This window comes from Barbus barbus (assembly GCF_936440315.1).
Source record: "Barbus barbus genome assembly, chromosome: 49".
In the NCBI taxonomy this organism is placed as follows: Eukaryota; Metazoa; Chordata; class Actinopteri; order Cypriniformes; family Cyprinidae; genus Barbus; species Barbus barbus.
Genome location: NC_136727.1, coordinates 9,366,967 through 9,394,615, shown reverse-complemented (window position 1 = coordinate 9,394,615; position 27,649 = coordinate 9,366,967). Strand labels below are relative to the sequence as shown.

The following is a 27,649-nucleotide window of genomic DNA, read 5'->3' as shown; positions in this document are numbered from 1 at the left end:
CACACTGATCAAATATTGGATGTTGAATCAGTCTGATATAGCGGTCTGTCACTAGTCTAGTTGAAGACACTTTTGCAGGTTAAACGCATTGCATTCAATGTTGGCTGTTTTTATTGTATGTATTGCAAAGTTCCATTTTAACACTAAACCATGTATTCCCTTTGTAAAACGGCAGGGGATATAGAACATATTTCATCTGTTATTCTGTGTATTACGTTCGAGAACAGCAGCATAACTTTGGTTCTCATGTCCTCTGCTGGTCAGCAGATATTTTCTGAAGTGAAAACCATGCACAACTACCTACTGGTCTTCCTTCGGGCCAGAGGAGGCCATTTCATTTTGGACTTTGTTTTTGACGAGCCGTATGTTGTATTTGTTTTTTTTCTGCCAGATGTTCTGTAATAATATTTTTGGCCCAGGCTTATCATTTGTAGACTTTTAACAGCACATCGGTATCTCCTTTTGATAATGTCGCCTCTGAATAACTTGAATTGATTTGAGTTGGTGTATATATTGTGAAATTGTTGTGAAACTTGCACCTTCTTATTTTCTCGGCTCGTAGCTGTAACGTTTATTCACTACTGTAAATGATTCCCTCTGGTCTCTCTGTCAGTAACTCCAGAGGCTCAAAACATGTCTTCACTGTGAAACGTGTCAATATTGGATGTTCAGGGTATTTATACCTTGTGAGGACAATAGAATTAGGAAGTTTCAATAATAAAATAACGAAACTTGCCATTTAAACTTTGTTCGTGAGTTCAGAGTGTTCACTAAATTGTGATGGTTTGCAGAACTCATAGTAAGTTTGATTAAAAGTCAATTTTACAATTTCTGTATTGCATTAGTTTTGAATATTTTTTCATGGGGATTTAATCATTTAAATCTCTTTTTTTGGCTCAATTCATCTGTAAAAGAAAACCTGCCTAATAACTCACCTGAATATAAGGAGTTTTTCACTTCCAGCCTTCACGGACAATTATATATCACTTATAAATGATTAAATACAAAATTAATAGTAGTTATTAAGAGTGATGTGGTTCGGTATTGGTAAAATGTGCTTGGAAGAAAATCTGATCAGAATATAAACGTGCCTAATAATTATGCACGCGGTGTAAGATTTGCTCACTTTACACAGGGTGTGCGTGATCGCAAAATCAAAAGTGAACCGTGAGCATTCATTCAAATTTGATTTTAATACCCCGCACATTGATAGCGCGAAAATTATATACGATAGTAGAATGTTTGCGAGAGTGGGACACACACGTTGCGGGAGTGGGCAGTAATGGTCAGAAACTCAGAGGGAGCGAATGAATGAGTGAACGAATGAGTGAACGAATTTGTCCGTGTTTTCTCCGTCTCGAATCGCGCTCACAGAAAGCTCTTCGGTACGCTCGGTACGGTACGTGGCTCGGTACGCTTCCAACTTTCAACTACTTGTTTTTAGTCTCGAGCAAGAGACTGTACAATATACACGTTACATGATTTGACTGATTTTTACATAGAGAGGGTGACAGCGCACCACATTAAAATAAATAATAATTCATGTTTTCATAACTGCTGGCCAAATTAAAAAACAAAACTAAAATTAAAACATCTTTGAGAGCAAGGGGGCCCCCTGGTGTTTCGGGGCCCTATGCAGCTTGCGTATAGGGAGGATCGGCTCTGTGTGGTAACTCATTCATCTTAACGTTACGGTCGTAGCGCATGCGCACATTGATCTCTTTAGAACCTTCCGTTTGGGAAAAATGGATGAAGGAAAAAGGCCTGAAATGCTCATATTTATAGGTATAAATGAGGGCATCTTACACAATTCATAATGTTCACGTTTATATAAAAATAAATAAATATTGTTTTTGATATAGCATAAAATGTTCATACACCTCTTTTTTAGGTTTTTATTTTTAGATGTAAATCTAAATACAATCTTTAATGCCTTTTATGCACAGAATTATTCTGCTCATCATCTGTAGGCATTTAGTTAGATAAATCTAGAAAATATACACACAAAAACATGTAACACACAAAATAAATTGATATGGGGTTAAAAGTAGACTGCATCAAGTGATCAGTTCTTGACCAACTTTATACTTTAAAATAGACGAATAATTAACTCATAAATACATAATTAAAATAAGATTGTTATATTTTAATATAACAAAAGACATTAGTCAATATATTAGTGACACCAGAGGCATCTCTCTAAAAAAAAACATCACAGAAAGAGCAGCAGAAATAGACACACTGTCCTAATACTGTATTGTATGTGGAGAATATGAACTCTGAACTTAGATTCCACATGTGTAACAGTCATTTTCACAACCAGTTGTTTTATACCACACTCAACACAGTGGGAATGTTCTGACTTAAGAAATGCCAAGTTCATTTTTAAGCCAATGAACAGAAAACGAAACAGACTCAGACTTGAGCCTTGGGGGACACCCAAAATCTACCACTGTTAACAAATCTTTAAAAAAAAATCCTTTTTCATAAGACTAAAACAGAAACATTATTGCTATTACAGTACAGTGATATTACTATATCAAGCCCAACTTGTGATTATCATCTTCATGATATATCAATCTGTAGTTCCCAAAACCCTTTGTTGCATATGCATCAAAATATGAAACAGTGTAAAACTAAATTCAGATCAGTGAGTTTAAAATAAAAGTTCTCTCTTGAAACAGAATATTATCATGATATTTAAAATGTTCACCTGGCCAACCAACCCAGGGTGCATAGTTTTATAGTTACGTTACGGGTAGTCTTGATTATACAATTTATCGATGTAAGGTTCCTGTTGGTCAGTAGATGTCCGGTACTTGAGAATAATCACGGTCCCAGTAGCCATTGGAGAACAGCCAGTCCTGAGAGCCGTTGTGTGGATTTGGACCTTGATGAAACCACCTGTTTCAGGCAACAAAAAAAGGTTCAGTTCGGCAAACACGTTAAACATTGATTATAAAAGGGATCGTTCTAGTTGTGTCACGTTGAGTTGCTTGGGGTCAGTCAAACATGCGTAAAAAATGTTTCGTTGACCCCCATTAGAATCATCTTATTCTTTGTTGAATAGATTCGGTGGAGCATTTGGCTGTAACACTTAAACCAGGTGTAAAGTTTCACCCTGCTCTCACAGTAGAAGGCCAGAGAGCTCTGTTTACATCATCTTATTCCACATTAAAAATAGATTGTCTAAGGGGGACATAAAAAAAACCCTCATTCCTTTGGTGTGAAGTTCCATTTACATGCGACAAAAAAAACTGTAGATAAGACATACTGTATACATTTGGTATAATACTGGTATTAAAAGGTCTCTAGTTGTTTTCATCATACGTGATTGAATTTAAATAGTTGTTAAAAGCTCATAATGGGGAACCCCTTTAAACAAAACAAGTGTTTTACTATCATTATGTAGGTGACTACTGTTACAAAAGTTTTCTACCACAAACAACCCATCTTGTGCTATATTTACAGACTATGGACAGATCCCAGTCGCTCAAGGCAATTAAATAACTATTCCGGAGTGAAACAGTTGAATGCAAAAGACAGACAAAGCAAGCGTCAAACCTGGGGCCCGAGGCGACGTTTCTGCTCACCGCAGCAAGGTCACAGGACAGACGATAATGCCAGAAGAAATGAAGGGGAAAATGAGGTTAACTGCAAAGGACAGTGCCCACTGAAGCAGGACTAAGAGTGCTGTTAAACATCAATGAGTTACTTAAGTAGATAACTGTTATGCTATGGATGAAAATGGTCTAATAAATAAATAAATGACCAAATTTAGTAAACGTAATAAAATTTGTTACGCAGTTAATCACAAAAACTAACTTAGTTACTACAGTTAATTTTACTGGTATTTTCCAACATGTTCATCAAAAAAGAAAAGGAGATCCCATATTCATTTATTATGCTTTTTGAGTATTAACAATAACTGTAGTAACTTTTGAACTTGTGAAAATACAAAATATTTCTGCACCTGGTCTTCCACTCATCATCTGACTTAGAGCGGTTCTTACGTGCCGCCCTCTGTTTCTCCTCCAATCTCTTCTTCTCCTCACTGGCCAGGTCTAAGGTGTTCAAAACAAAGTTATTCAACCTCTGAATGTTTAAATGTAGCTTATTTGTGATACGTTCTAAGGATATTAAGTGAGACTTAGAAATATCATAAATACATCAACAGCAGTGGCACCAGCAGTACATGGAAACACATACCGATGTCTCCGTTCTCCATGGCTCGTATGTCTGGTCTCAGTCTGCTGTCCGTTTTCGGGATGACCTCTTCAATCTCTTTGTCCAGCTCATTGAGCTGCATTGCGAATGTAGTGAAGTTGTACATCTTTTTATATGCACATAAAACCAAAATACAGAAAATTAGAAAATTTAAAAAGTTGATGCACTTACAATGAGCCAATTTTTGCAGCATACAGTTTTATAAAATTAACTGTAAATGTTTAATTTAAAAAATATTACATTTCAAATTTATAGAATTAATTATCTTAACATTTCTATGAATTCTTCAGCATTATTTGAGCTGTAAAGCTGTCATTTTGTAGGGTTACTGCATTGTCACGGTCAAATTATTATTATTTTTTTAAATTCTGTAAACACTTATACTGCTCACGTGTCGTGGGACCCTTTTCACAAGTCTGTAATGACGCGTTCAACGGTCATCAGCATCATAAATCCTCTAAAGTTTTTTATATTTGGACTTTTTTTGTGTGTGTACATTTATAACACTACTTTGTATTATATCACCTTTTCATCAAATTACAAAAAAACTAGTTAATGCTAATGCGAGGGTCTTTCTAACGCAGCATCTATGGGAGGGACAGTAAATTTGACATCGCTCTCTCTTCTGACTGCCAATATCGGTCTCTCTCAATTTTTTTCCTTTGATTGAAAGTCGTGAAAACACCATCATGTAGTTTTTATTTTGCTATCTGAGTAACTTGGAATGCAAAAAATATTTTTGTGGTACTCTCCAATTCACTGCTCTCAGATTTTACCCAACTATGACTAATTCAGCTGCTGAGAAACCCAGAAATGTGAAAAAGGTCTATTAAAATGTGATTATTTTCATGTTTACAAATTCTTCTGATAAAACCTCTGTACTATTTGAGTTGTAATGTCATGACAAAGTTGTAAAATTGGATATAACTTTAAAGCTGCAGTCTGTAAGTTTTGCCTCTTTATCGCCATCTCTGTTTGAAAACCTGGAATTGCAGCTACTTGCGGAATTATCTTCCTTGCGTGGGTTGTGCTCCGGCACGGCTCCAGCGCGGATGAATCTAATGTTTTGAGGTGAATGTGTAGCTGTCAATCACCGCACCGGTGTGGATACTATACTTAGGAATCACAGATTCTAGCCAACGTCTTGGAATATATGACTAAATAAGAATTTTCACCGTATATTGCCATCTGAACAAGTAACAAGTCTGCCCCGTTTGTTCTGACCAACTGAGGAAAAAAGTATTACCATAAATCACGCTACCAATGGTGATTTAATCTAAAGATCGGTTAGCTCATATCACATCACACCGTGTAAATTATTATTGTTATACTTTATTCTCAAATTCTTTGTTAACAACATCAGCATTGCGTGACTATGAGTATAGCGTGTATTAACGTGAAGATTTCAATTTCTGTACAGTCTAATCTAATTGTCATGCCATTCGAATTTCATATTAAGAAATTCTTCTAACCCAAAAAGCAAACTATGCTCCCTTCAAACTGGTTTTCTTTAAAATACAAATCTTGTGTAATCCCAGGCTATCTGTAATCAGAAGCACATTTAAAACTGGAATATAATTTAATTTCATTCACATGTGTTTCATAAACACATAATCCTTTCTGGATTACAATCCACCATCAAAATGATACATTTAATTATTCTAGCTGCTGTGAGAAAAGGCTATAAACGATCTGTCACCTACAGGATGATCAGGTGCGATAGCCTAGTAGCCGGGACAACTTCTTTATATTTACAGACGTGACGTAATGACGCAGTGCCATGCTCGAAAACCTACCCGTACCACTCAAATTAGAAAACATTATTATAAGATAACCGTTGAGAATCAGGCACCAATAGTTTTGAACACTGGCTGGTTATGTACTTGATCAAATATTGATTTCGGACTGCAGCTTTAAACAAAATTAGCATGTAAACGCTCATTTTGTTCAAGTTTTGTTGCTATAAAATTGATTATCATTTAAATTTTAACTCGCCATTCACTTCCATAGCAGGTGACTCACTGTAACCCAGATTTTTTCTGGGACAAGCTTTCCCAGAGCTCATATTCTGGAACAGACCTGGGCAGAGTTGACTGGTCTAGGTGCTATTCTCCAGAGCAACTGACTTCCTGGGATCACCTCCAGTGAATCTCCACCTTGTTGAGGTGTTTCTTCAGAATCTGATGTCTGAGATGACTGAGAAACACCAAGCAAAGTGTTATAAACCATACAGTGCATCTCTTTCATTTAGACCTATCGGACTGGTGCCATTATAATTGATGGGTATCTAGACTAATGTTGTATGAAAACTTTCAGAAACACCTGTTTACTGCTTTTCTTGTCTTCTGATGCTTTCTTATCATTCTTCCTGTGTGTTTCAAATGTAGCTGGGTCGATTATGTACATGCACTCTGTCCATTTCCCGTACAGATTGTACACTTTCTTTTTGCTGCATTGAATACACAAATAATCAATGTAAAACAGCAATGTGGAGATGGCAGGAAGATTTATCACTCTCAAACCGCTGACCTCTTGTCCAGGATGTAGCCTTCGACCTTATGTAATTCTTTCCCAAAAAGGCCACATGATTTGAAACTTAGACAGCATTTTTCACCAGTTCTGTTGGCAAATATAAATCAAAAGAGCTGCAATCAGTAAAGTTTATTAAATTTAAGCAGAACTAGTACATTTACAGAGTCTCGTTGACACCTGTGGTTGATAACCTCCACATTGCCATACTGTTCGATCCACAGCTGTCCCACGATGATGTTGTGCACACAACACGTTGGGTTCATCCATGTGTATGCCTCATTATGCCTGCAACGAGTTTATCATTAGACAATGGGTCTTAAACAATGGGAATAAACAGAAAATCTGTGTACTGACATTTCCATAAGTCATGATTCACCAATGACTTTCAAACTAAAATTTATTATAAATTTATGAATAATGGATAGGAACAACTGAAACCACAGACAACAATGTGTGGATATTAATAAAGCATCTTCACACCCAGAGTAGACGCTTACTTGGGAAGTTCTAGAGTGATGATGCCCTTAGGTTCGGCCTCCACACTTTTGCCCCAGAACTTCAGTTTGGGATAGATGGAGCCATGAAACACAAAGTCCTTCTCCAAACCCTCGGCATGAATGGCGCTGATGGGAGGATGGTGGCTCACTTGTTCTGAAATCAGCCGGAAACCAAGATCATCCCTGAAGGTTGAGGAAAAACATGGTAACTATTCACATTTGATAGATTGATAAATGCTAACAAATTAACATAAAAGGCAAAAAAGTGATATTTGCTAACGATGATGCAAACATGAATACTAACAAATTAACATTCAAAAAAAGCAAAAAATTTGAATTGCTAACATTAACCCACTGGTGCTGTTTAAAAAAACGTGTTTTTTTTTGTTGTTTTTTTAGAAGAAGAATTACTTTATCTGAATGGTATGAAACTTGGTAAAGGTTTTGGCATTTGCTGTGTGAACATACAAAAAGTCATGGACATGATTTGAAAAGAAATGAAAAAAGTAGTCACTTGTGTTCATGGTCAAAATTGACGAAACGAATATAACGAATGTTATCTAGTGGAAACATTTGGTACTGCGCCCAAACAAAATCCTACTGAAACTTCATTTTTTGAGATATCAACCTCAAATTTGGAACTTGTTTAGATTAAACTTCTATTATTTATTTTTTTAGTTTCACTTCAACTTTTTTTTTTTTTTTTTTACAACCAAAACTAAGTCTGTGCTCCAAAGCATTCAAGATTTATGACAGTTTTAAGTTGGAAATTTCATTTTCAGGTATATGGCTCAAAAAGTGGTAACAGGTAATAAATAGATCACAACTAATCCATAAATATAATTTTGTACCATAAAATCCAATAAAAATACAAAATATTAAATAAAAAAAAAAAACATTTAAACTAATATATAGTACATTCATCTCATTGAAGAAAAAACTAATCTGCCACGAGCAGTACCAGAGGGTTAAAAGATGCAGTCACATTAGCAAAATTCTAAAGGCAAAAAAGGTCCATTGTCAATAGTGTAGCGCTGTATGAAGCACAGCTCACATAGAAGTCACTTTCAAACCAAACATTTGTAAGTCAACGTGCAATTCACATGGCTGACTTGAATCCGTTGCAAAATCTGTTTGGGGAAATCTATCATCCCTCACATGAAAATCACAATCGGCTGAATTGCTATTGAAATGACTGGATTTCGCCCACAAACATTAACCAAACATCAATAAATGTGACCACACCTTAATGCTAACGTCAAGGCTAACAAATTAGCATTCAGTTAGGGTCTGAATAGTCTCAGCCTCAGATGTCACGCCCACGGAACGTTGGCTAAACGTCTGATGCATATGGCACACTTTTTTGGAAACACTTCAGGAATGTCGAAGTCGTCATCTGACTGGTTGAATTAAACAGGATTTCCGGGAGATGCGAGTGTCGCGTTTATTTTTGGTCCGCCGGGAAACAAAGATGCCGTGGTGCCAAACCCCCTCACGAAAGAAGAAAGCCGTCGTGTTTACAAATGTGACGACGAACGCTTATCAGGGTCAACTAAATGCTGGATTTTCAAAAGTATGTGAAATATTTAAAGTTCGCGGCATAGATTCCTCAAAATACATCCGAGAGTTTCACACACCGGGTTGTTATTGTGGCGACATTTCCACGCCCCGAAACGTGACGCTAAACGAAACAAAATATGATTGGTTGTTTGACATGTTGGTCTAACGGCCTCATTGGCGGGCCTTGGCCATACGGCCATATATTCCAGACCTTCAGCCTTCAGGGTCTGAATCTCTTACCTGACTAACTCATATGTTTCTCCTAGCAGGGGGTTGAAGGGTTTACCCGTCCTTTCCCACTGAGACGCCACGGCTGATACGGCAAACGCAGCCACACACTGGATAGAAAACACATGTATTCGTTTACTTAGAAAATACACATTAGAAATTAACAGCTTAGACTGGTTTTCATCCAGGCAGCTATAAGAAGACATTTGATAGGATTCTGAAATCCTTCAATCCAATAAATATCTGTATAAAATGTGTCAAACAGCCTAATAAAAAGTTCATAAAACCGGAAACTTTGGTGAATGGACATTGTAGTTATTTTTAACTACAATAAGTAATAATTATTAATCAATATATATGGGTTTTTGTCAAATTTCAGGGCAATGTAGGTGATCACCAATATATAGTATGTTATAAAATAATAGAACAATTAATGATTTACTAGTATATGAATGAAAAAGAAATTACTCACAATTTTACAAAATATTTAAAAAATTTATTTAACCAATTTCAACAAATTTAAAGTCAGAAAATGTGAAAACTTGCCAAAGGTGATGGAGAATCGGCAGATTAATTGGCCATATTTCATAGTTTTTTGGCATGTAAGGGTTTTGTCAGTATGTTCATATACTTTTTTTTACCTTCATTCTCTCAATAGAGTCCTCTAAAGCATTGGCCTGATGGATGAGGTATGTGTGCTCCATATATTCTGTTAGTCTTTGTAGAAAGCTCAGCGGCTCATTAAAAATAACAGGCATGGTGATCTTAGACAGCTCCTGGAAGAAAGATGGAATCAATCAACACAAGGTGCTAAATTTAGGTGTTTTGACTGAAAAAGACAGTAAAATTGCAAGCGAGAGGTTACATGATAGTAAAAAGCTCACCATCCCAATGCATTTCCTCAGTATGCTCCAGATGCTGAAGTCATTTCTGGAGAACATGGGTGCTGGTAAACTTGTCCTGTGGAATAATTAAAAGGTAACTGAGCTGTGCCTTGTCAGCTTCTGAAAATTGTCTGTTTACATTGAGAAACCACAAAAAAAAAAAAAAGCTAGTTAGTTGTTTCCATGGAAACTTTTTCTGCTGTTGTCATGCCGACAGAACACGTCTAGACTGGCGTTATCAGTCAGGTAACGGAAGCTTTATATCTTATTCAGCAAAGCAAGGCCAGTGTCCCGATCAGTTTCAAAGTGCTCAAGATACACAGAAACCTGCTCTTTTTCTACTGTACCTTCTGAATGTAAACGTAATAATAAAGAGATGTGGTGACATTGCTTTTTTTGCATTTTATATAGTATTAATATACAAACAGTACAAATATATATTTTTATTGTGTGTGTGTGTATGTATGTATATACACAAAAAATATAATTTTTAAAAATATTTATAAATATAAAATAAATATATTAAAAATGAAATACAAATAAATATAAAATAAATATATTAAAAATGAAATACAAATAAATATATATATATATATATATATATATATATATATATATATATATATATATATATATATATATATATATATATATATATATATATATACACACACACACTGCTGTTAATGATTACAAATGACATGTTGAAAATCATGTTGAAAGTAATGTAATCACGATTACTCATTTTAGGTATATGAGGTATATTTTAGGTGAATATGTTGGTGAAAATGATTGAAATATTAACGATGACTTAAATAATTTAGGTGTTAATTTAAGGGTTTGATTGACAAAACGTTTGTCAATCCCTGCATCACGGAAAAAAATAGGGAAAAATCTATAAATTATGAATAATTTACTGCCATTGTGTAAATAATTTGTAATCTTGTTCCAGACTTAAACGTAGAGGTGACCGTGCCTTCTCTGTAATTGGTCCTCGACTCTGGAATGACCTGCCAGTGGAAATTCGAATGGCTCCGAGCTTGACCATTTTTAAGCCTCTGTTAAAAACCCATCTGTTTTCATTGGCTTATTAGGTTTATATTCCTGCCTAGTATAGTTTTTCTGGTACTGTTTTATTTGGGTTCTTTGTTTTAATCTGTTTGCTTGTTTTAATTACTTTTCCGATGCTGTATCTTTTGTGAAGCACTTTTGTCAGTCTCGTGGCTGTTTTAAATGTGCTATATAAATAAAGTGAACTTGAACTTGAACTTGTAAGAAACTGTAATCTGATTTTGAGCATTTACACAAATAGGTTTTATTATAAAAAAAATAAATTATAATATGAACACCTACTTGCATTTTATAAATACAACATTATAAAATACAGTTATTCAGTAAATAAAAATAACTCTCTGTAATTGGCTGCAAAGTCAGTCAACTATTCGTCAATCAACATGCCGAGCCTTAAAAGTTCACATTACGGCGTTAAACTCGGCTACCTCATCAATCTTTTACCGTTTCATTATGAGCGCCTCTTCTGGCCTCGGCTCGCTAAATTATTTACCACAAGGTACAAACCAAAACAAAACAGAGAAGTTGCGTCTAAGAAACTAGACAAATAACAACAAAGTGACACTGAAAAACAAACAGAGCTGTATGTTACGTCTGACACATCATTTATTTTTATACTCATGTTTATTTGTACAAGTTTGTTTTTATTTAAAATGCATTGGAAATTTCAAACTACTTTTAACTTTCAAATTTTCAAAAACGTATTTAACCAATGTTGTTACGCAAGAAATATCTGGCAAAAAATAGTTGGAATGCTAGTGTATTGTTTGTGTTTTAGGTATTCCCACCTGTGCTTCCTCACTCCGATCACTCTGGCCACCTCATCATCATCCTCTTCCTCTCCACGACGGTCTTCCCGGGACATCCTGCCGCTGAGATTACTTGAGATGCTGCAGTAGAGCTCAGATTTGAAGTCCTCTCCGTCTTCGCACGAATGGCCGGCTGCCTCACAAGCGCTCAGCGAAGGCTCAGAGTCCGAATCTGCGGCAACAGAGCGTAAACAGACATGGCTTAGAGGGACAATGAGTGGCCGACAGCAACAGGCTCTCGCAGGAAACCTGAACAGGGGATCAGGTGGCGTTTAATGGAACCGCACAGTCGGAAGTGACCGGACACGTCCCTAAGAAAGGTGCCTCATACTTATGAAGCTCCTTCTGAAGATTTACGTGTTACTGTAACAGCAATTACACTGCAGGCTCTGATATGGCTGATGAGCTTTACATGGGCTTTTAGTCATGTAAATTATACGAAAAATTATAATCAGGATGTAGATAAATTTAAAATGATCACTTGTGTAACTGAAAACTCCTAAAATTTAAAGGTGACATTGTTGAGCCTTGGTGCTCGCAGGAAACAGGTTTGAAAGTATGATCTAAAGTATGTGGATTTCTGATCACATTTTCTGTATCTCCTCTTAATAATTTTTTTGTCACTCTACCATTTTATTCAATAAAAATAGGGGAAAATGTTCATCTGAAAACGTTACAGAGATTTGTACTGTATATTTTATAATTAAAATGCTACAAGTAAATGAGCCATTAACTTTATTCATTTTAACTTATATCTAATGTTTAAATTATACCCTTTCACTTTCTACTACTGCATTTGCACATTAAAAAGGCCAAAGTCCATAAATAAAAAAAGTAAAGTAAAACGTGATATTTATTTGTAATGTTATGGCTGATATTAAAATATTGTACACTTTACACAACTTAAACATACACAAGTTTAACTTAAAATCATTAGAAGTTTATAATAATACATACATTGTGCCATCACAACAACGTAATGTACAGTAAAAGAAAAAAAAAAAAAGATTTATGAAAGATGAAATGTTGAAAACAGTGTTAAATATTTAAGTAAGTGTTAGATCACAGTACACTACTGTTCAAGAATTTGGGGTCAGTAATAATATTTTTGAAAGATGTCTCTTAAGCTCACATTTATTTGGTCAAAAATACTTTAAAAATCAGTAATATTGTGAAATATTATTACAATTCAAATGAAATGGTTTATATTTAAATATATTTTAAAATGTAATTTTTTCCTGGGGAATTTTCAGCATCATTACTCCAGTCTTCAGTGTCACATGATCCTTCAGAAATCATTCTAATATGCAGATTTAATAACATTTCTTATTATTACTGTAGAAAACGGTTTCTCTGCTTAATATTTTTGTGGAAACAACATTTTTTTCAGGACTGTTTGATGAATAGAAAGTTCAAAAGGATTTATTTGAAATACAAAACCTTTGTAAGATTATAGATGTCTTTACTGTCACGTTTGATCGATTTAATAGACCCTTGCTGAATAAAATTAATAGTGCATTTCAAAAACCGACCCCAAACTTTTGAACGGAAGTGTTTGAATGTTTTGCGGTGTTACTCTCAAGCATACGAACCGGACACAGCGTCGTAGAACTCGTCTTCGCTGAGGACGCTGCGGGACGACGATCCTTTGACCACCGACTGCTCCAGCTCATGATGTTCAGTCGCCAGCGTCTGCAGAGCCTCCGACAGGATTTTATTCTTCTCCACTTCCTGTACCAGTTTCAAACTGCGTGCCTAAAAAAAACAGACACACTTTAAAATCCACTATATAAAGACATATTTTATACTTTCCATGTATTTGTGATCATTAACTATGATTTTATTTGCCGTTTTTATTTTTTAAAAGTTATTTTTGGGTTTTTAGCTTCTTTATTTGACAAATATAGGAAATGAGGACATAAAATTGTTAGAAGGAGCGATCATGTTGCAGCCGAATTCGAACCTGTGTAGTTAAAGTGAGCACCGAGGCTAAACAATTACAAATGCGTTAACCACTGTGCCACGGCTCAGTTTTTAACCACTTCAAGTAGCTTCATAGCAATGGATGTGTGCGTTGAAATGGGTACATACTCCTTCCTGTTTGGAAAAAAGCCCCAGACACTGGTGCAGTGAGGAGCAGGTTTCATTGGAGGCTTCACAGACCTCCTTCAGCTTCTGAACGACTGTCGCAGGGAATTCTGCAAGAATATAAAAATGCACTGTGGCTTAGCAGATCTGCATATGTGGTTTTAGCCAATCAGATGCAGCGGGTGATTTAAGTTCTCACGTTCCGCTAGGCCATCTTCTTTCACCATGGACAGGAGGGCCAACATCTCTGTCTCCAGTCTCTGATGGCATGCCTCGGCCCGCTGCAAAACAAAAGAGGAACAAGAAAACACATAGAAATAAAAAAGGATATTGTGGAAGAGAAAGGCTAAGACTTTAAGAAAGGGTCAGGGTTAGTCAGCTTTACCACTTCCTGTGGTTAGAGCGAAAAGGGAAGTCAGAACTCATTTTCCTTTGAACTGCAGAAATATTTGAGAGTGAGACATATAACACTGTCTATTTATAGTTCATTTTTATGGTGCATAAGTTTATTTTATTAATTTATTATAATAAAATGTTTGTCATTAAATAAAATAATTAACTTTTAATTATATTGTATTTTAATTTATTTTATTTTAGTATTCAAGTCAAATTAATCGTGAAGTTTAATCACAATTAATCGCACCCAAAATAAGTGTTTGTTTACATAATGTGTGTGTACTGTTCATATATCAATACACACAGTATATATTCTGCAAATATTTACATGTATATATTTATATTGATATAATTTAAAATATATAAAAATATATTGAATATATAAACATAACATTTTTCTTAAATATATACATAATGCATGCGTGTTGTCTCTACAAAGTTTCATGTAGACAGTTGTGCCAGTATTTTCTGCAAATAATATTAATTAAATCATAATGTATTTCTGGTATTTTAATCCATGTTTTATAAATATTTATGCATGTATTTCTCTTTTTAATTCTTAAATTTTCTTTAAAAATGAATTTAAAAAATTGTTTTCACAGCCAGTATTCATCTTAGTTGTCGTTTATGTAAACAATACAACCCTTTTCATCTCATGGTCACATGATCCAAACAACAAAATAAAACAAATAATTTAAACTTTAATTTAATTAAAAAAAAAATTCTGCCAGTATTCGTCTTTGTAATTGTTTTTGTAAATAATACGACCTTTTTCTGCTTATAGATAAATTTGTCACATGATTAACAGCTACATAGGGAAGAAAGGGTGGTCATGTGCATTTTATCAGCTGACGTGATTGTCAAGATACGACTTCATCAACAAATCAAGATGCAGATATCATTTCTCACCTGAAGGGAGTCAGAAAGCTCATGTACAGACACAATGTTGTCTTCCTCTTCCTCGCTGTCTGGGTCCTGTGAGCAGTAATGAGTGCTGAAGGCTGAATGTTCCTCTATGGCCTCCAGCCACCTCTGAAAAATAACACACATTCACACAAACGTACATAACACACTCCGGTCTGGACTACACAACAGAGCTGAAAGGAATCTCACTTTTCTGGTGGCTTCAGGGTTGTTCTTCTGTGACACTTTAAAATGGTGAACGCTGTCGTCAAAGCACTTGATCGTGAAATAGCTGTTATCTCTCGCTTTAATCTGTCAGTTGGAAAGAAGAGCAGTTTGGGAAATCCAGTTAACAATCCCACAAAACATGAAACAGCATCTTATTAATTTCTATTCATTTCATCAAATGAATCTTACCATGCACTGCGCTTGTGTTAGCGGTTTGCAACCTTGCCGGTGTGTGTTTGAATCTGCATCTGACCTTGATGAGTTAAAAAAAAAAAACAAATAGTGAAAAGTTACTAAAAAAAAAAAAAAAAGACAGTTTCCAAATATTTATTTCTGCAAATTTTGCTAAATAAGTTTGGTACCATTAAAAAGTATTATATATTATGACCTTAAGTTGCACTACAATAAAAATTAGTTTTAAAATATGTATTTTCTTCCAATTTTGCAAAATAAGTCTCTTAGGAATTTGTTTATCATTAAATTTTATTACATATTATGACCATGATGGCTTAAAAAAGGATAAAACTTTACATAGAAATTTTACAGTAATTACATTTTATTATATATTAAAAAAGGATGAAATATTAACTTTCAAAGAAAATACATTTTTAATTTAAGCAATTTTGCCATCATTACATTTTATTACATATTATGACCTTGACGAGTTAATATAAGGATGGAACACTACAACAAAAATTACAGTTTTCAAATATTTATTTCTTAAAATACTCCAAAATAAGAATTTAATTTCAGAAATTTTGCTATGATTAAATTATCATATATTATGACATTGAAATAAAAAAAAAAAATGATGAAAATGAATAGAAATGATTAAATGAAACATAACAAAAATTAGTTTAAAACTAATTCTGCAGATTTTCCAAAATGAGTATTTAAGCAATTTTCCTATATATTATGACCTTGAGGAGTTAAAAAAGAAGTAAATTTATAATTTTACAGTATTTATTTCTTCACATATGAAACATTACAATTCAAATTGAAGTTTTAAAATATTTATGTACATTCTGCTAAATAAGTCTTTCATTTCAGCAATTCTGCTATCATCAAATTCTATTATATATTATACTTTTATTTTAATTAGAGCATCACATTTTTGGAATAGAGGCAGATACTCACTGTTTAGGGTACCATGACAAGCCTCCATCCTGAAGAACTATCCAGTAGGAGCGCCAGCCGAAAAACCTTGAACTCTGCAATAAAAATAAAAAAGGAAATTGAAATACAGAATAAAGAAAAAATTATAATTTTTCAAAACATACAGAGTTTGATAAAAATACCTTCCAAAGAGGCCCCTCGAACATTTTAACATGTCGCGTCATGCCCTACAGAAATCAAAGTGTTGTAAAATTCACAAAAAAGGCACATCACTGTAAATAAGTTTAAAATGAGCAATATATCAGTGTTATGATATGATATGATGATGGACAAGGTTTTTTTGAAATACATATATTTGCATAAATGTGTGACATCAGAAATGTCCAGATAAATGAACCTACTTTCATAACATTTCCAGTAATGATCTGCTTCATTTCTGCATCTTTAGCCAAATCAAAAACAGTCTGATCTGAAAACAAATGAGAAACAAAATGCAAAAATTAACATCAGCATATTTCAGGCGACCACAAAAAGTCAGGTCATTCAAATATTAAAAAATAAATAAATAATGCACTATTTTTTTTATTTATTAATGTGTAATATTCATTTCTAGATGTACTAAAATAGTAAAAATATAACTACAACAGTAACAAAACTAAAACAACACACAGTTGTACAGCGAATTGAGAAAATATTGACCTGGCGAGAAACACAACAGTGTTGAATGCTTTAAAAAAAATGAGGCTACAGCAAGGTGGAGCTTATTACCGATTTTGTTCTTGATGTTGGGGTTGGCTTTGTGCTGCAGGAGTTTGACGGCACACTGTTTCTGGCCTCTGTAAGCGGCGCAATGCAGCGGTGTGTTGCCCAACAAGTCCGTGCAATTTATGTCCGGGGGTTTCTTCATGTTTAGCTACATAGGAACAAGAAGATCAGATATTATGGTTTAAAAAAGTAGTTCAGTAACAGAGTAGAACAACAAAGTTCCACTACAAAGTAGTTAGCGAGGTTACCAGTCTTGTAAGGGTAGATATGGCTCCTTCTCGCGCCGCCTCCTGCAGCTGCTCCTCTAGTTTCCTCTCTTCAGTCCTCTCAGCAGCTAGAAAATAAAAATTGAATGGTAATAATTTAGTAATCATTCACCAGACTTTATCCAAAACAGATTTGGTACGATTTCATGCCCTTACCCTCCAACATGCTTTTAATCTCAGCACACTGGGTAATGTCTTTAGGTATCTGGGCCATCCCATTTATGACAGAAGCGCAAGCATCGTACTGAAGAAGCAACATTACAACCTCCTAAACAACAAAATCAGCATTCAGCACTCAGTTAGTATTCAGAATCCAATCAGTGTTCGGGTTTCAGTATCCAATCAGTATTCAGCATGCAGGTATGTTTGTGAAAAATGAGGCTGTATACATTAATATGACCCAGCTGGTCAACACTTATGTTAGTGATCGCCTGAAACAAACTGATACCCAATGGGCAGAACTGATTTTTAATACAATAATAATGATCATTAGACTATATACACTCACTGGCCACTTTATTATGTATACCTTGCTAGTACCGGGATGGACCCCCTTTTGCCTTCAGAACTGCTTTGATTCTTCGTGGCATAGATTCAACAAGGTGTTGGAAACATTCCTCAGAGATTTTGGTCCATATTGACATGATAGCATCACGCAGTTGCTGCAGATTTGTCGGCTGCACATCCATGATGCGAATCTCCCATTCCACCACATCCCAAAGGTGCTCTATTGGACTGAGATCTGGTGACTGTGGAGGCCGTTTGAGTAAAGTGAACTCATTGTCATGTTCAAGAAACCAGTCTGAGATGATATGAGCTTTGTGACATGGTGCATTATCCTGCTGGAAGTAGCCATCAGAAGATGGGTACACTGTAGTCATAAAGGGATGGACATGGCCAGCAACAATACTCAGGTAGGCTGTGGCGTTTAAACAATGCTTAATTGGTACTAAGGGGCCCAAAGTGTGCCCCACACCAAAATCCCAGTAGATTAGCAGTTTTTGAAATACTCAGACCAGCCCGTCTGGCACCAACAACCATTCCACGTTCAAAGTCACTTAAATCCCATTTCTTCCCCATTCTGATGCTCGGTTTGAACTTCAAGTCTTCACCACATCTAGATGCCTAAATGCATTGAGTTGCTGCCATGTGATTGGCTGATTAGCAATTTGTGTTAACAATAATAAAGTGGCCGGTGAGTGATATGTGATATATATATATATATATATATATATATATATATATATATATATATATATATATATATATATATATATATATATATATATATATATATATATATATATATATATATATATATATATATATATATATATATATATAAATTTTATTTTAAGATTTGTTAAAAAGAATATTATAATTATTACTGCTCCGGGTGTATGTTCACTACTGTGTGTGCACTTGGATGGGTTAAATGCAGAGCACAAATTCCGAGTATGGGTCACCATACTTGGCCACGCACCACTTCCCCTTTCCCCTTATTAAACTATAATTTTAAATAATAAATTATGTGTTTTTAATATATTAAATAATATAACATTTCAATATCTAAAATGCTTTATTAATGTAATTAAAAATGTATTCAAATAAAAACTTTAATAATTATTGAATTAAGTAATATATATTTAATATAGATTAATATATTCAATGTATTATGTATTCGATGTGTTTAAAAATAATAAAATAAAAAACATGTTATTAAAAATTATTTTTATCATTAAATGATAATATACATTTAATAAGAAATTCAAATATATTTTAATATGATAAAATGTCTCAAAATAATATTAAATTTTTTTTAATTAACAGTAAATTCATCATTTATAATTACTAAAAATCATTATTACAGTTACACAATGTCTTGTGATCTCAAAGTTTGCACATTTTTTCATCTTTATTTTAGGGCTATCCATTAGGGCTGCTGCTACACATTTTAAAAAGTGTTATTTACTTGCTAAAAAAAAAATCTGTAAATCCAATATTTAAAAACAAAACTTAAGGTAAAAAAAAAGAAAATTCAAACAGATTCAAATTATCAGTCTGTCTCAAGCTAATATCCATAGTCTCCGTTTATGAACATATACGATACATACTTTTCTCCCAGTGAATGCTGCTTTATGAAGAGGCGTATCTCCGACATTATTTGGCAAATTGGCATCTGCTCCAGCCTGTAAGATGCACAGATGAGCTAAAACTTGACATTTATATACTGAGCACAAACTCTACTCGGAAACATACCAATGTACACATGTATGAGAACATAAAAAGCTGAGACGATCAATACCTTCAGTAGGGCCTCAACAACATCCTTGTGTCCAAAGTAGCAGGCCAGATGAAGAGGAGTCCAGCCATGATTAGATTTGCTCTTGCCTGAAACAATGTAATGCTGTTAGAAGTACTCCAATATGTCTAGAAACATACGAGTGGTCAATAGAAACCTAATGACGTGTTCTACCCTTGCAGTTGATGTCGATTTTGGCCTCCTCCTTTATCTTGGACATCAAAAGCTTCTGGATCCCTTCTAGGTTCCCATTCCTGGCATCCCTGAGGAACTGCTCCTCTGGATCCAGCTCCTCCATGACTTCACCAACAAAACAAAAAAAGCATTACAAACCAAAAACCAGAGCCCTGAGTAACAGAGTAAGCGCAGTGCATCTAAAAGGCATTGCATCTTCCAGGAAACATATGAAGGCGAATTCTTTGAAACATCTGCCATGTGATTTCCTTGTTTTGACTGGAGGAAAACTACGAGCGTCACATGACTCTGCTTTGATTTTCATTTAAAAGCCATAAACAGAGCAGAACCGTTTAGTGACGTCATCAGAAATCCCTTTATAATAAAGATCTTGTGAAAAAGCACCAAAGAAAACCTGACAATATAATAAAATCCTTAAGGGTTAACCCTATAACAGGGTTCGTACAGAAATTGCAAAATGATATTCCAGGACTTCCAAGGACTTTAAGCACAATATTTTTGGTTTAAAATCAGAGATCTCACTTATCAAACAATACTGTTATTATCTTTCAAATTATAATACACATACAAATAAAACAATGGTACAAATTAAGTGCAGCTCAAACAAAGCATGCAGTGACTATGGCCACTTTAACATTTAAAACTATACTATGGCAAAGTACATTTTCCTATTATTTTATGAATACACGATTGACCTGAAGAATAAAAGCTATATCATACACTTGGAAAAATATGAGCTATATCATGCTTGTAGACGCTAGGGGTGTGACAATAAACTTGCAAAAATACAGAGACTTGGTTCACTAGAATGAGAGAATATTTTTAAGAAATTTTCAATTGCAAAACATTTGTCTTTTAATCACAAAACAATGCAGTTGTATTTTGAAATGCTTTAACTGATCTAGGGCCATAACTAACAATTATTTTGGTAATCAAGAAATCTACTGATTATTTTGACAATTGAGTAATCTGATCATTTTTAGTAATAAAAATAAACCTAGGTGAAAAAGAGGCTTTAATATGACTATATTTATATATAAACTAACAATGTGGCAATCATAATTGGTTCAAATAAAGTATCAAATCCAATTACATGGTTTTATTGAACAAAACTGTTAAAATACATAATGTAATATGCCTAATTGCCAATATATTATATGAATATACCAACTTAAGTACATTATGTATTATAACAAATCCCAACATTTCATTTTCAAGCGTTATTCAATGACGTTTAAATCCATTTAACACAAGCAAACTCAGAGCGACTTATTTTTCAAGTACCTGTTCATAAATATGGCTGTTTTCAAGGGTTTTCCAGGACTTCAATTTCAAAAAGTCAAAATCAAGTACTTCAAGCACCTGGTACGAACCCTGCTATAAAGCCTAGTGCATCTTATTCGATAAGTTATCAACATGCTCAACACTACATGCCTTCTGTCATGTGACTGAGCGTTTATACTTTTTTAGTGAATAAAAGGCCTTTTCTAAAAATGCCCATTCTGAAAACTTCTTTCAGCTCATGATACATGTGTCTTTTTGCTGTGAAATCCTTTCAGATTTTTATATCGGAGAAAATTACTGTTAACAATATTTCAAGATGAACACTCGTTGGACTGAAGCAACTTAGGTTTACTTGATTATCCATACATCATTTTTTAGAAAAATCATGTTAAAATGTGAGAATCGAATATGATACATCATGTTTTTGAGTAACATTTAATCTCTCAGTCATATTTGTATTGCATTGAATTATGTTTTTCCCCTCACAATAAAACCTGACAGAGGTTTGATCATAAAACTAAGCATTTAAATATCATGAAATATATAGTGACAACTGATAATTATTTGCGCTGTCAAACGATTAATCGCATCCAAAATAAACGTTTTTGCTTACATAATATATGAAGAGTTCATTTGCAAAAACAGACAACTCCGTTTTTAACAATTTTCAAAAGTCATGTTTTTTCATGCATTCCAATTAATCTAATTCAAACTGCAGCTGGGTTATTTTGATTAGGTTAATAAATAACAAAAAAACACAGCTAACTAACAAAATAAAAAAACGATAAAAAAAAAAAGTTGTTTTTGCAAATAAACTTCATATGTGTGTATATATAAATACAAACACATGCATGTATATATTTAAGAAAAAATTTATATTTGTATATAAAATTTATATAATATAAATTATATAAATATATACATGTAAATATTTTCCAAAATATATACTGTATGAGTGTGTATTTATATATAAATAATAAATACACAGTACACACACATAAAAAAAAACTTTTATTTTAGATGCGATTAATCGTTTGACAGCACTAGATGCAAGTAGTCTGTTAAGATCTAATTGATTTACATTAGCTATCAGAATTTCATAACATTTTGGCCATATAAAAATCAGCAACTAGAGCTAATTTAATATCTTTCCTCGGAGTTTAGATGTTTATTTTTCTCCCTCAAGTATGAGCTCCACATCCTCATAGTATAGGCTACCATATGAGCCATAATGAAAGATACTCAACGAAAACACATATGAAATTATTTCTTTTTAGATTTTGCCTAAAGGTTCAATAAACTGTTCCACTTCAAAAAAAAACATTGAATAGTATTATTACATACACTGTAAAAAGTGATAAGTTGACTTAACTTAAAAAGAATTGAGGAAACCCCTTGCCTTAAAATTATCAAGTAAATAATAATAATAAAAAAAAAATTTAAGTGAATTGTCAGGTTCACTTAACTTATTTTTTTTAATTATTATTTACTTAACTTAAAAAAAATTGAGGAAATCCGTTGCCTTAATTTAAGTCAACTTATCACTTTTTACAGTGTATGTCAGGCTTTACAGGGTTAATATGTCGGACACTGAAGCAACCAAACAGGAAAAATGTCTTGGTATGCAGATTAACAACGCCACTTTTAACCATTTGGTAAAGCATAAAGCTTTCTTTGTGCTGAATATAGGTCAATGCGCTAAAAAAAGTGTAATGTATACATTTAAGAGCCAGACCAGGTCTAAAACACACAAAATTAACACATTTCCAAGACCAACTGAATGCATCAGATTCCAAACGCTGAGAACTAGTTACACCTCAAAGTTATGAGGGATGAGCTAATGGAAGATAAACAGCAGTGAAGTCGACTTGTGCCGACATGTGACTTTCTGGACCTCTTAAGACTTGATACAAACTCGTCTGAGCGAAACATCACTGGGATTGTTCAACTTGATCAACCTGTCTTCATCTGATTGCTGTTGGAGTAACTTTATGGGAACTGACACTTAAAACGATCAAACTACATAACCATTCTGAAAGGTATTGAAGATAGTTTCTATACACTGAATCAGGATGTGGGTTTATCTCTTAACTAGGTGAGATGTGGTCATGAGCTACAGTCAAAAATAAAATAGCCTATGCAAAGCAGGAATAATAAAAATACATAAAATCAAAATAAAATGACATCACTGTTATATATAATATATATCATGTATAAATTAGGATAGAACACATATCGCTCTTCTCTAACATAAAATAAATAAATCATAAAATCCAGATGCAACGTCAAACATAACACACACACACACATATATACATATACATATATATACACATATACACATATATACACATATACATATATATACACATATACATATACATATATATATATATATATATATATATATATATATATATATATATATATATATATATATATATATATATATATATATACATATATACACATACATATATATATACATATACACATATATATACATATACACATATATATATACATATACACATATATATATACATATATACATATATATACACATATATATATACATATACACACATATATATACATATACACACATATATATACACATACACACATATATATACACATACACATATATATATACACATATACACATATATATATACATATACACACATATATATACACATATACACACATATATATATACATATATATATATATATATATATATATATATATATATATATATATATATATATATATATAATAAACTAAAATGGAAAAATATTTGCATAGGTTCTGACTTAAAAAAGAAAAATATAAAGACTTGCCTGTTTTTAAAGGTTAAAGCATGACTTTAGGTTCGAGACACACTACCATCTTTGATCCAGAGTCACTCCGCAATAAAAGCATAAATGCATTAATAAAAAAATAAGAGATTTCCATAAATTGTGCTTTATCATAGATTTGAGAGAGCATGTGATGCACTCTTCCCGTTTGTGAAACTCACTCATGTGAGTCTTTGCTAATAGTGCAAGCATTTTCAGCAAACATCTTACAATCTGTTGTGTAACTCCACACAGACTGTGCACGTACTGCCGCTCGCGAAGTCAATGCAAACACAAACTAAACATCATACAGCAATATATGACTGACAACACGCATGATGACGATACACTTCCGGTTTCGATGACAGTAAACAGCCACGATAAAAGTGAACTTCTGCTACTAATACTACTATTACTACTATTAATAACAGTTTTAAGAAACGTTAACGATTATACGGACAAAACAAACTAATAAAATGTATGCGTTATTTATTTATTTCCCCCCGCTCTGTTGTTTATGGCTCTTATTTTGAAATGGCTCGCGGAAGTGAGTTAGGTGCGTCATCAGTATGGAGGGGCGTGTGAGCGCCTTTACCTGGACAATGTGCTTTTTATGTAGCTAAAAAAAGAAACGATACTGCAAGATGATTGTTGGAAGTGGGAAAACTTTCTACGGGGAACATGCAAATGCTGTATGCGAATGAAAATACGTTATAATGTCAATGTTATGCTGCTCCGAATGGATGCATGCACTACTACTTACCTTGCCCTTATTAAAATTAGTTTATTAATAAGTTACTGTTTGCTCAAATTTTGATGTAATTTCCATGTAGGATATGGAAATACCCTGTCCTTTTGGACTCCAAACAGTAAGATGTTCACTCTTCTAACAAGTTTGAGAAAGTTGTTGTAGTGTTTAAAAGTGAAGCAGTTCAGTCCAAACTGAATCAAATAAATTATTCCAGAGTTTTAATGAATCTAATGAATTAATATAATAACTGACGAATCTGGAAGTGAATGAATTATGACTGGTGCCAAACAGGTTTTTAGCTACATCAGTTAAATTGCCTCAGTCAGATAGAAAATGTTACTATTAGCCATATTTTGCATTTTAAGGACTTTGATATGAATATATGTAATTGTGTTACTTTAAAGACATATTAAGAACCTAAAAAGGTGCATTTTAATTAATTAATTAAACTCTATCCTTCTGTCATATAGTCAATATGAAATATTGAGGTACAGTCTGAGGTAGTTTTAAGGGTCATGTAATTTAATTTAAAAAAATTACATAAAGAGAAATCTAATTAATTGTACATTTGTGTTATGAACATTAGTGATCATCTCTGGTTAAAAGTTAAATTTTGATTATTCCTAAAACTAATAACCAGTAGAGTTTTGTTGCATGTCTCAGTGGCAGACTTTGAACTTTTATGTTCTAATATTTAAAAATCTTACACCACTCTATTTGAAGATAATTTGGCTAAACATCTGAAGAAATGTAACTCTAAGGAGAAACCAAAAACCTGTATGTATAAATAACTCCACTTACCCCTTTTTTTTTTTTGAGCTATGTTTTTCTACATTAGAAAAAAAAATCCATGTGGCATAACGCTATGCTTTTTGTGTGAATGACACTGTTATGTTTGATTTGTTTATATCAGATTTATTATGTGAAAGACACCAATGCTGGTTCTGCAAATGAAGATGAAACCATAGAGGAGGTGATCATATTGCTTATGAGAGCATGTGTATCTAAAATTTCGTGGCTGTAAAGAATAGATATGTGCTTAATAATGATGCCTCAATGCAGATAACCATCGCTGAACGATCTAAAGAGGAACTGGATGAGCTGATTGTGAAACTCAAAACTGCACTGAAAGGTATGTAACTGTCACTTGAGTTTTATCACATGACTTATGGTTACTCTGGTTATATCATCTTTTTATGTAATTATAAGGGATTCGTACATGTTTACCTGTTCCCTCAGGACTAAATACCAAACTTGTTGAAAACACACTCTCACATTCTGTTCTACATGAGCCTCTAAATGACCCAAAGAATGGAGATTCTGCCTTTAAACACCTCAAGCAACAGGTAAATCACTCCAGAGCTGCCAAAACCACACATACTATATAAGTAGTCTTTGTTTATCCTTGTTTTCAAGAATTTTTACCCGGTTTCACAGGCCTCAATTCTTGGAAACATGGAGGTTTTGGAACTGTTCAGCGCAAACAGATGCTACATAGAGTTTGGAGCAGGGAAGGGAAAACTGACCCACTGGATTCACATCGCTCTTAAAGCAGCTGAAAATGTCAATTCTTTACTTGTGAAAAGGTCCAGTACTCGCTTTAAGGTGTGGTGTCATTCACATGAATCTATTCTTTCCTCAAGTACAGGAAAAAATATTGTTCTTTCTACTGGAAGGTAAGGGTAAATTTCAATTTCATGTCTTTTTAAGTAGATGGCAAGCACAAAAATGCAGACTCAACTTTTGATAGGCTTCAGATTGATATTCAGCACCTTGATCTACGTGAGTTAGCTTCTTAAACTAGTCCTAATGGTCTTAATCTTAAACTTGATCTTCTCATAAATAAGATTTCTTCTTTGTACCTTTCAGGGAAGGTCCCTCTTCTGAAAGAAAAAGGACTTTCTGTTATTGGTGTTGGGAAGCACCTGTGTAGTGCAGCAACTGGTAGACAAGATTTCAATAAACTTCATAAACATTATGATATCAGTACTACAAGATTGATTTTGTGAACTTGTCTCCACAGATCTGGCCCTTTGGTGTTTATTTGAGCACATCTGCTCCGATGAAGATGATGACCCTCCAACCAAGCGTGTAAAACTCCATCTGAATGAGGGTGCTTGTGTTGATATTAAGCCTGTTCCCTCAACCGAAGGCAGGGAAACTGGTAAAAAGATCATAGTGTCAGGACTGGCTATTGCTCTTTGCTGCCACCACCGTTGTGACTGGAGACACTATGTGGGAAAAGAGTTCTTCAGGCAGAAAGGTCTTGGACCGGAAGAGTTTGCTGCCTTTCAGCGCATGTTGAGCTGGGCTACATGTGGGATGAGAAAATTTGGCTCCAAGATAACAGAAAAACCAAGCGAACATAAAACAGATGAAGAGGAAGAACATGAGATGAGCGAGGAAGCTTTACCAGATACCCTCAAGGGGTGAGTTTTCTGGTGATCGACCAATACAAATTACATTAAGATCATGATCTCATTTGTAAATGTTTTTCTTGCAGTTTGATGTCAGTTGAAGATCGGGAACAGATTGGACGGCTTTATAAACGTCTGATTGACCATGGCAGATTGTATTACCTTCAGCAAAAAGGCTTTGAAACCAGCCTGAAATACTACACAAGCGTTTAATTGGAGAATGTGTTACTAACTGCCGTTGCAACAGCCAATCAGAATAGAGATGAATCTCAACAGCCTTCTTAAAA

The 27,649-nt window shown here is 33.8% G+C and overlaps 1 protein-coding gene and 1 pseudogene across 2 annotated transcripts; one reads left to right on the top strand and one right to left on the bottom strand.

Annotated features, from left to right (window-relative positions):
• Positions 1-1,813: 1,813 nt before the first annotated feature.
• On the bottom strand, positions 1,814-20,170 carry LOC306867484 (oxysterol-binding protein-related protein 1-like; the record flags this gene model as incomplete). The annotated part of the gene is made up of 28 exons (XM_079413153.1): positions 1,814-2,904; positions 3,565-3,585; positions 3,974-4,064; positions 4,210-4,333; positions 6,307-6,423; positions 6,550-6,676; positions 6,757-6,846; positions 6,937-7,044; positions 7,257-7,439; positions 9,057-9,154; positions 9,686-9,820; positions 9,929-10,004; positions 11,788-11,980; positions 13,401-13,563; positions 13,900-14,006; positions 14,096-14,177; positions 15,202-15,324; positions 15,406-15,507; positions 15,613-15,676; positions 16,561-16,634; positions 16,722-16,766; positions 16,941-17,008; positions 17,308-17,452; positions 17,553-17,638; positions 17,727-17,838; positions 19,685-19,759; positions 19,876-19,961; positions 20,047-20,170. The coding sequence occupies 28 exons, from the start codon at positions 20,168-20,170 to the stop codon at positions 2,802-2,804; spliced, it is 2,922 nt and encodes a 973-aa protein (XP_079269279.1). The 3' UTR covers positions 1,814-2,801.
• Positions 20,171-22,931: 2,761 nt separating this feature from the next.
• LOC306867265 (tRNA:m(4)X modification enzyme TRM13 homolog) lies at positions 22,932-27,647 on the top strand (annotated as a pseudogene). Its single transcript has 12 exons — positions 22,932-22,971; positions 24,781-24,886; positions 25,028-25,063; positions 25,655-25,722; positions 25,859-25,918; positions 26,008-26,077; positions 26,185-26,291; positions 26,383-26,557; positions 26,659-26,727; positions 26,815-26,889; positions 26,969-27,374; positions 27,449-27,647. The product of its transcript is annotated as a tRNA:m(4)X modification enzyme TRM13 homolog (transcript).
• Positions 27,648-27,649: the final 2 nt, after the last annotated feature.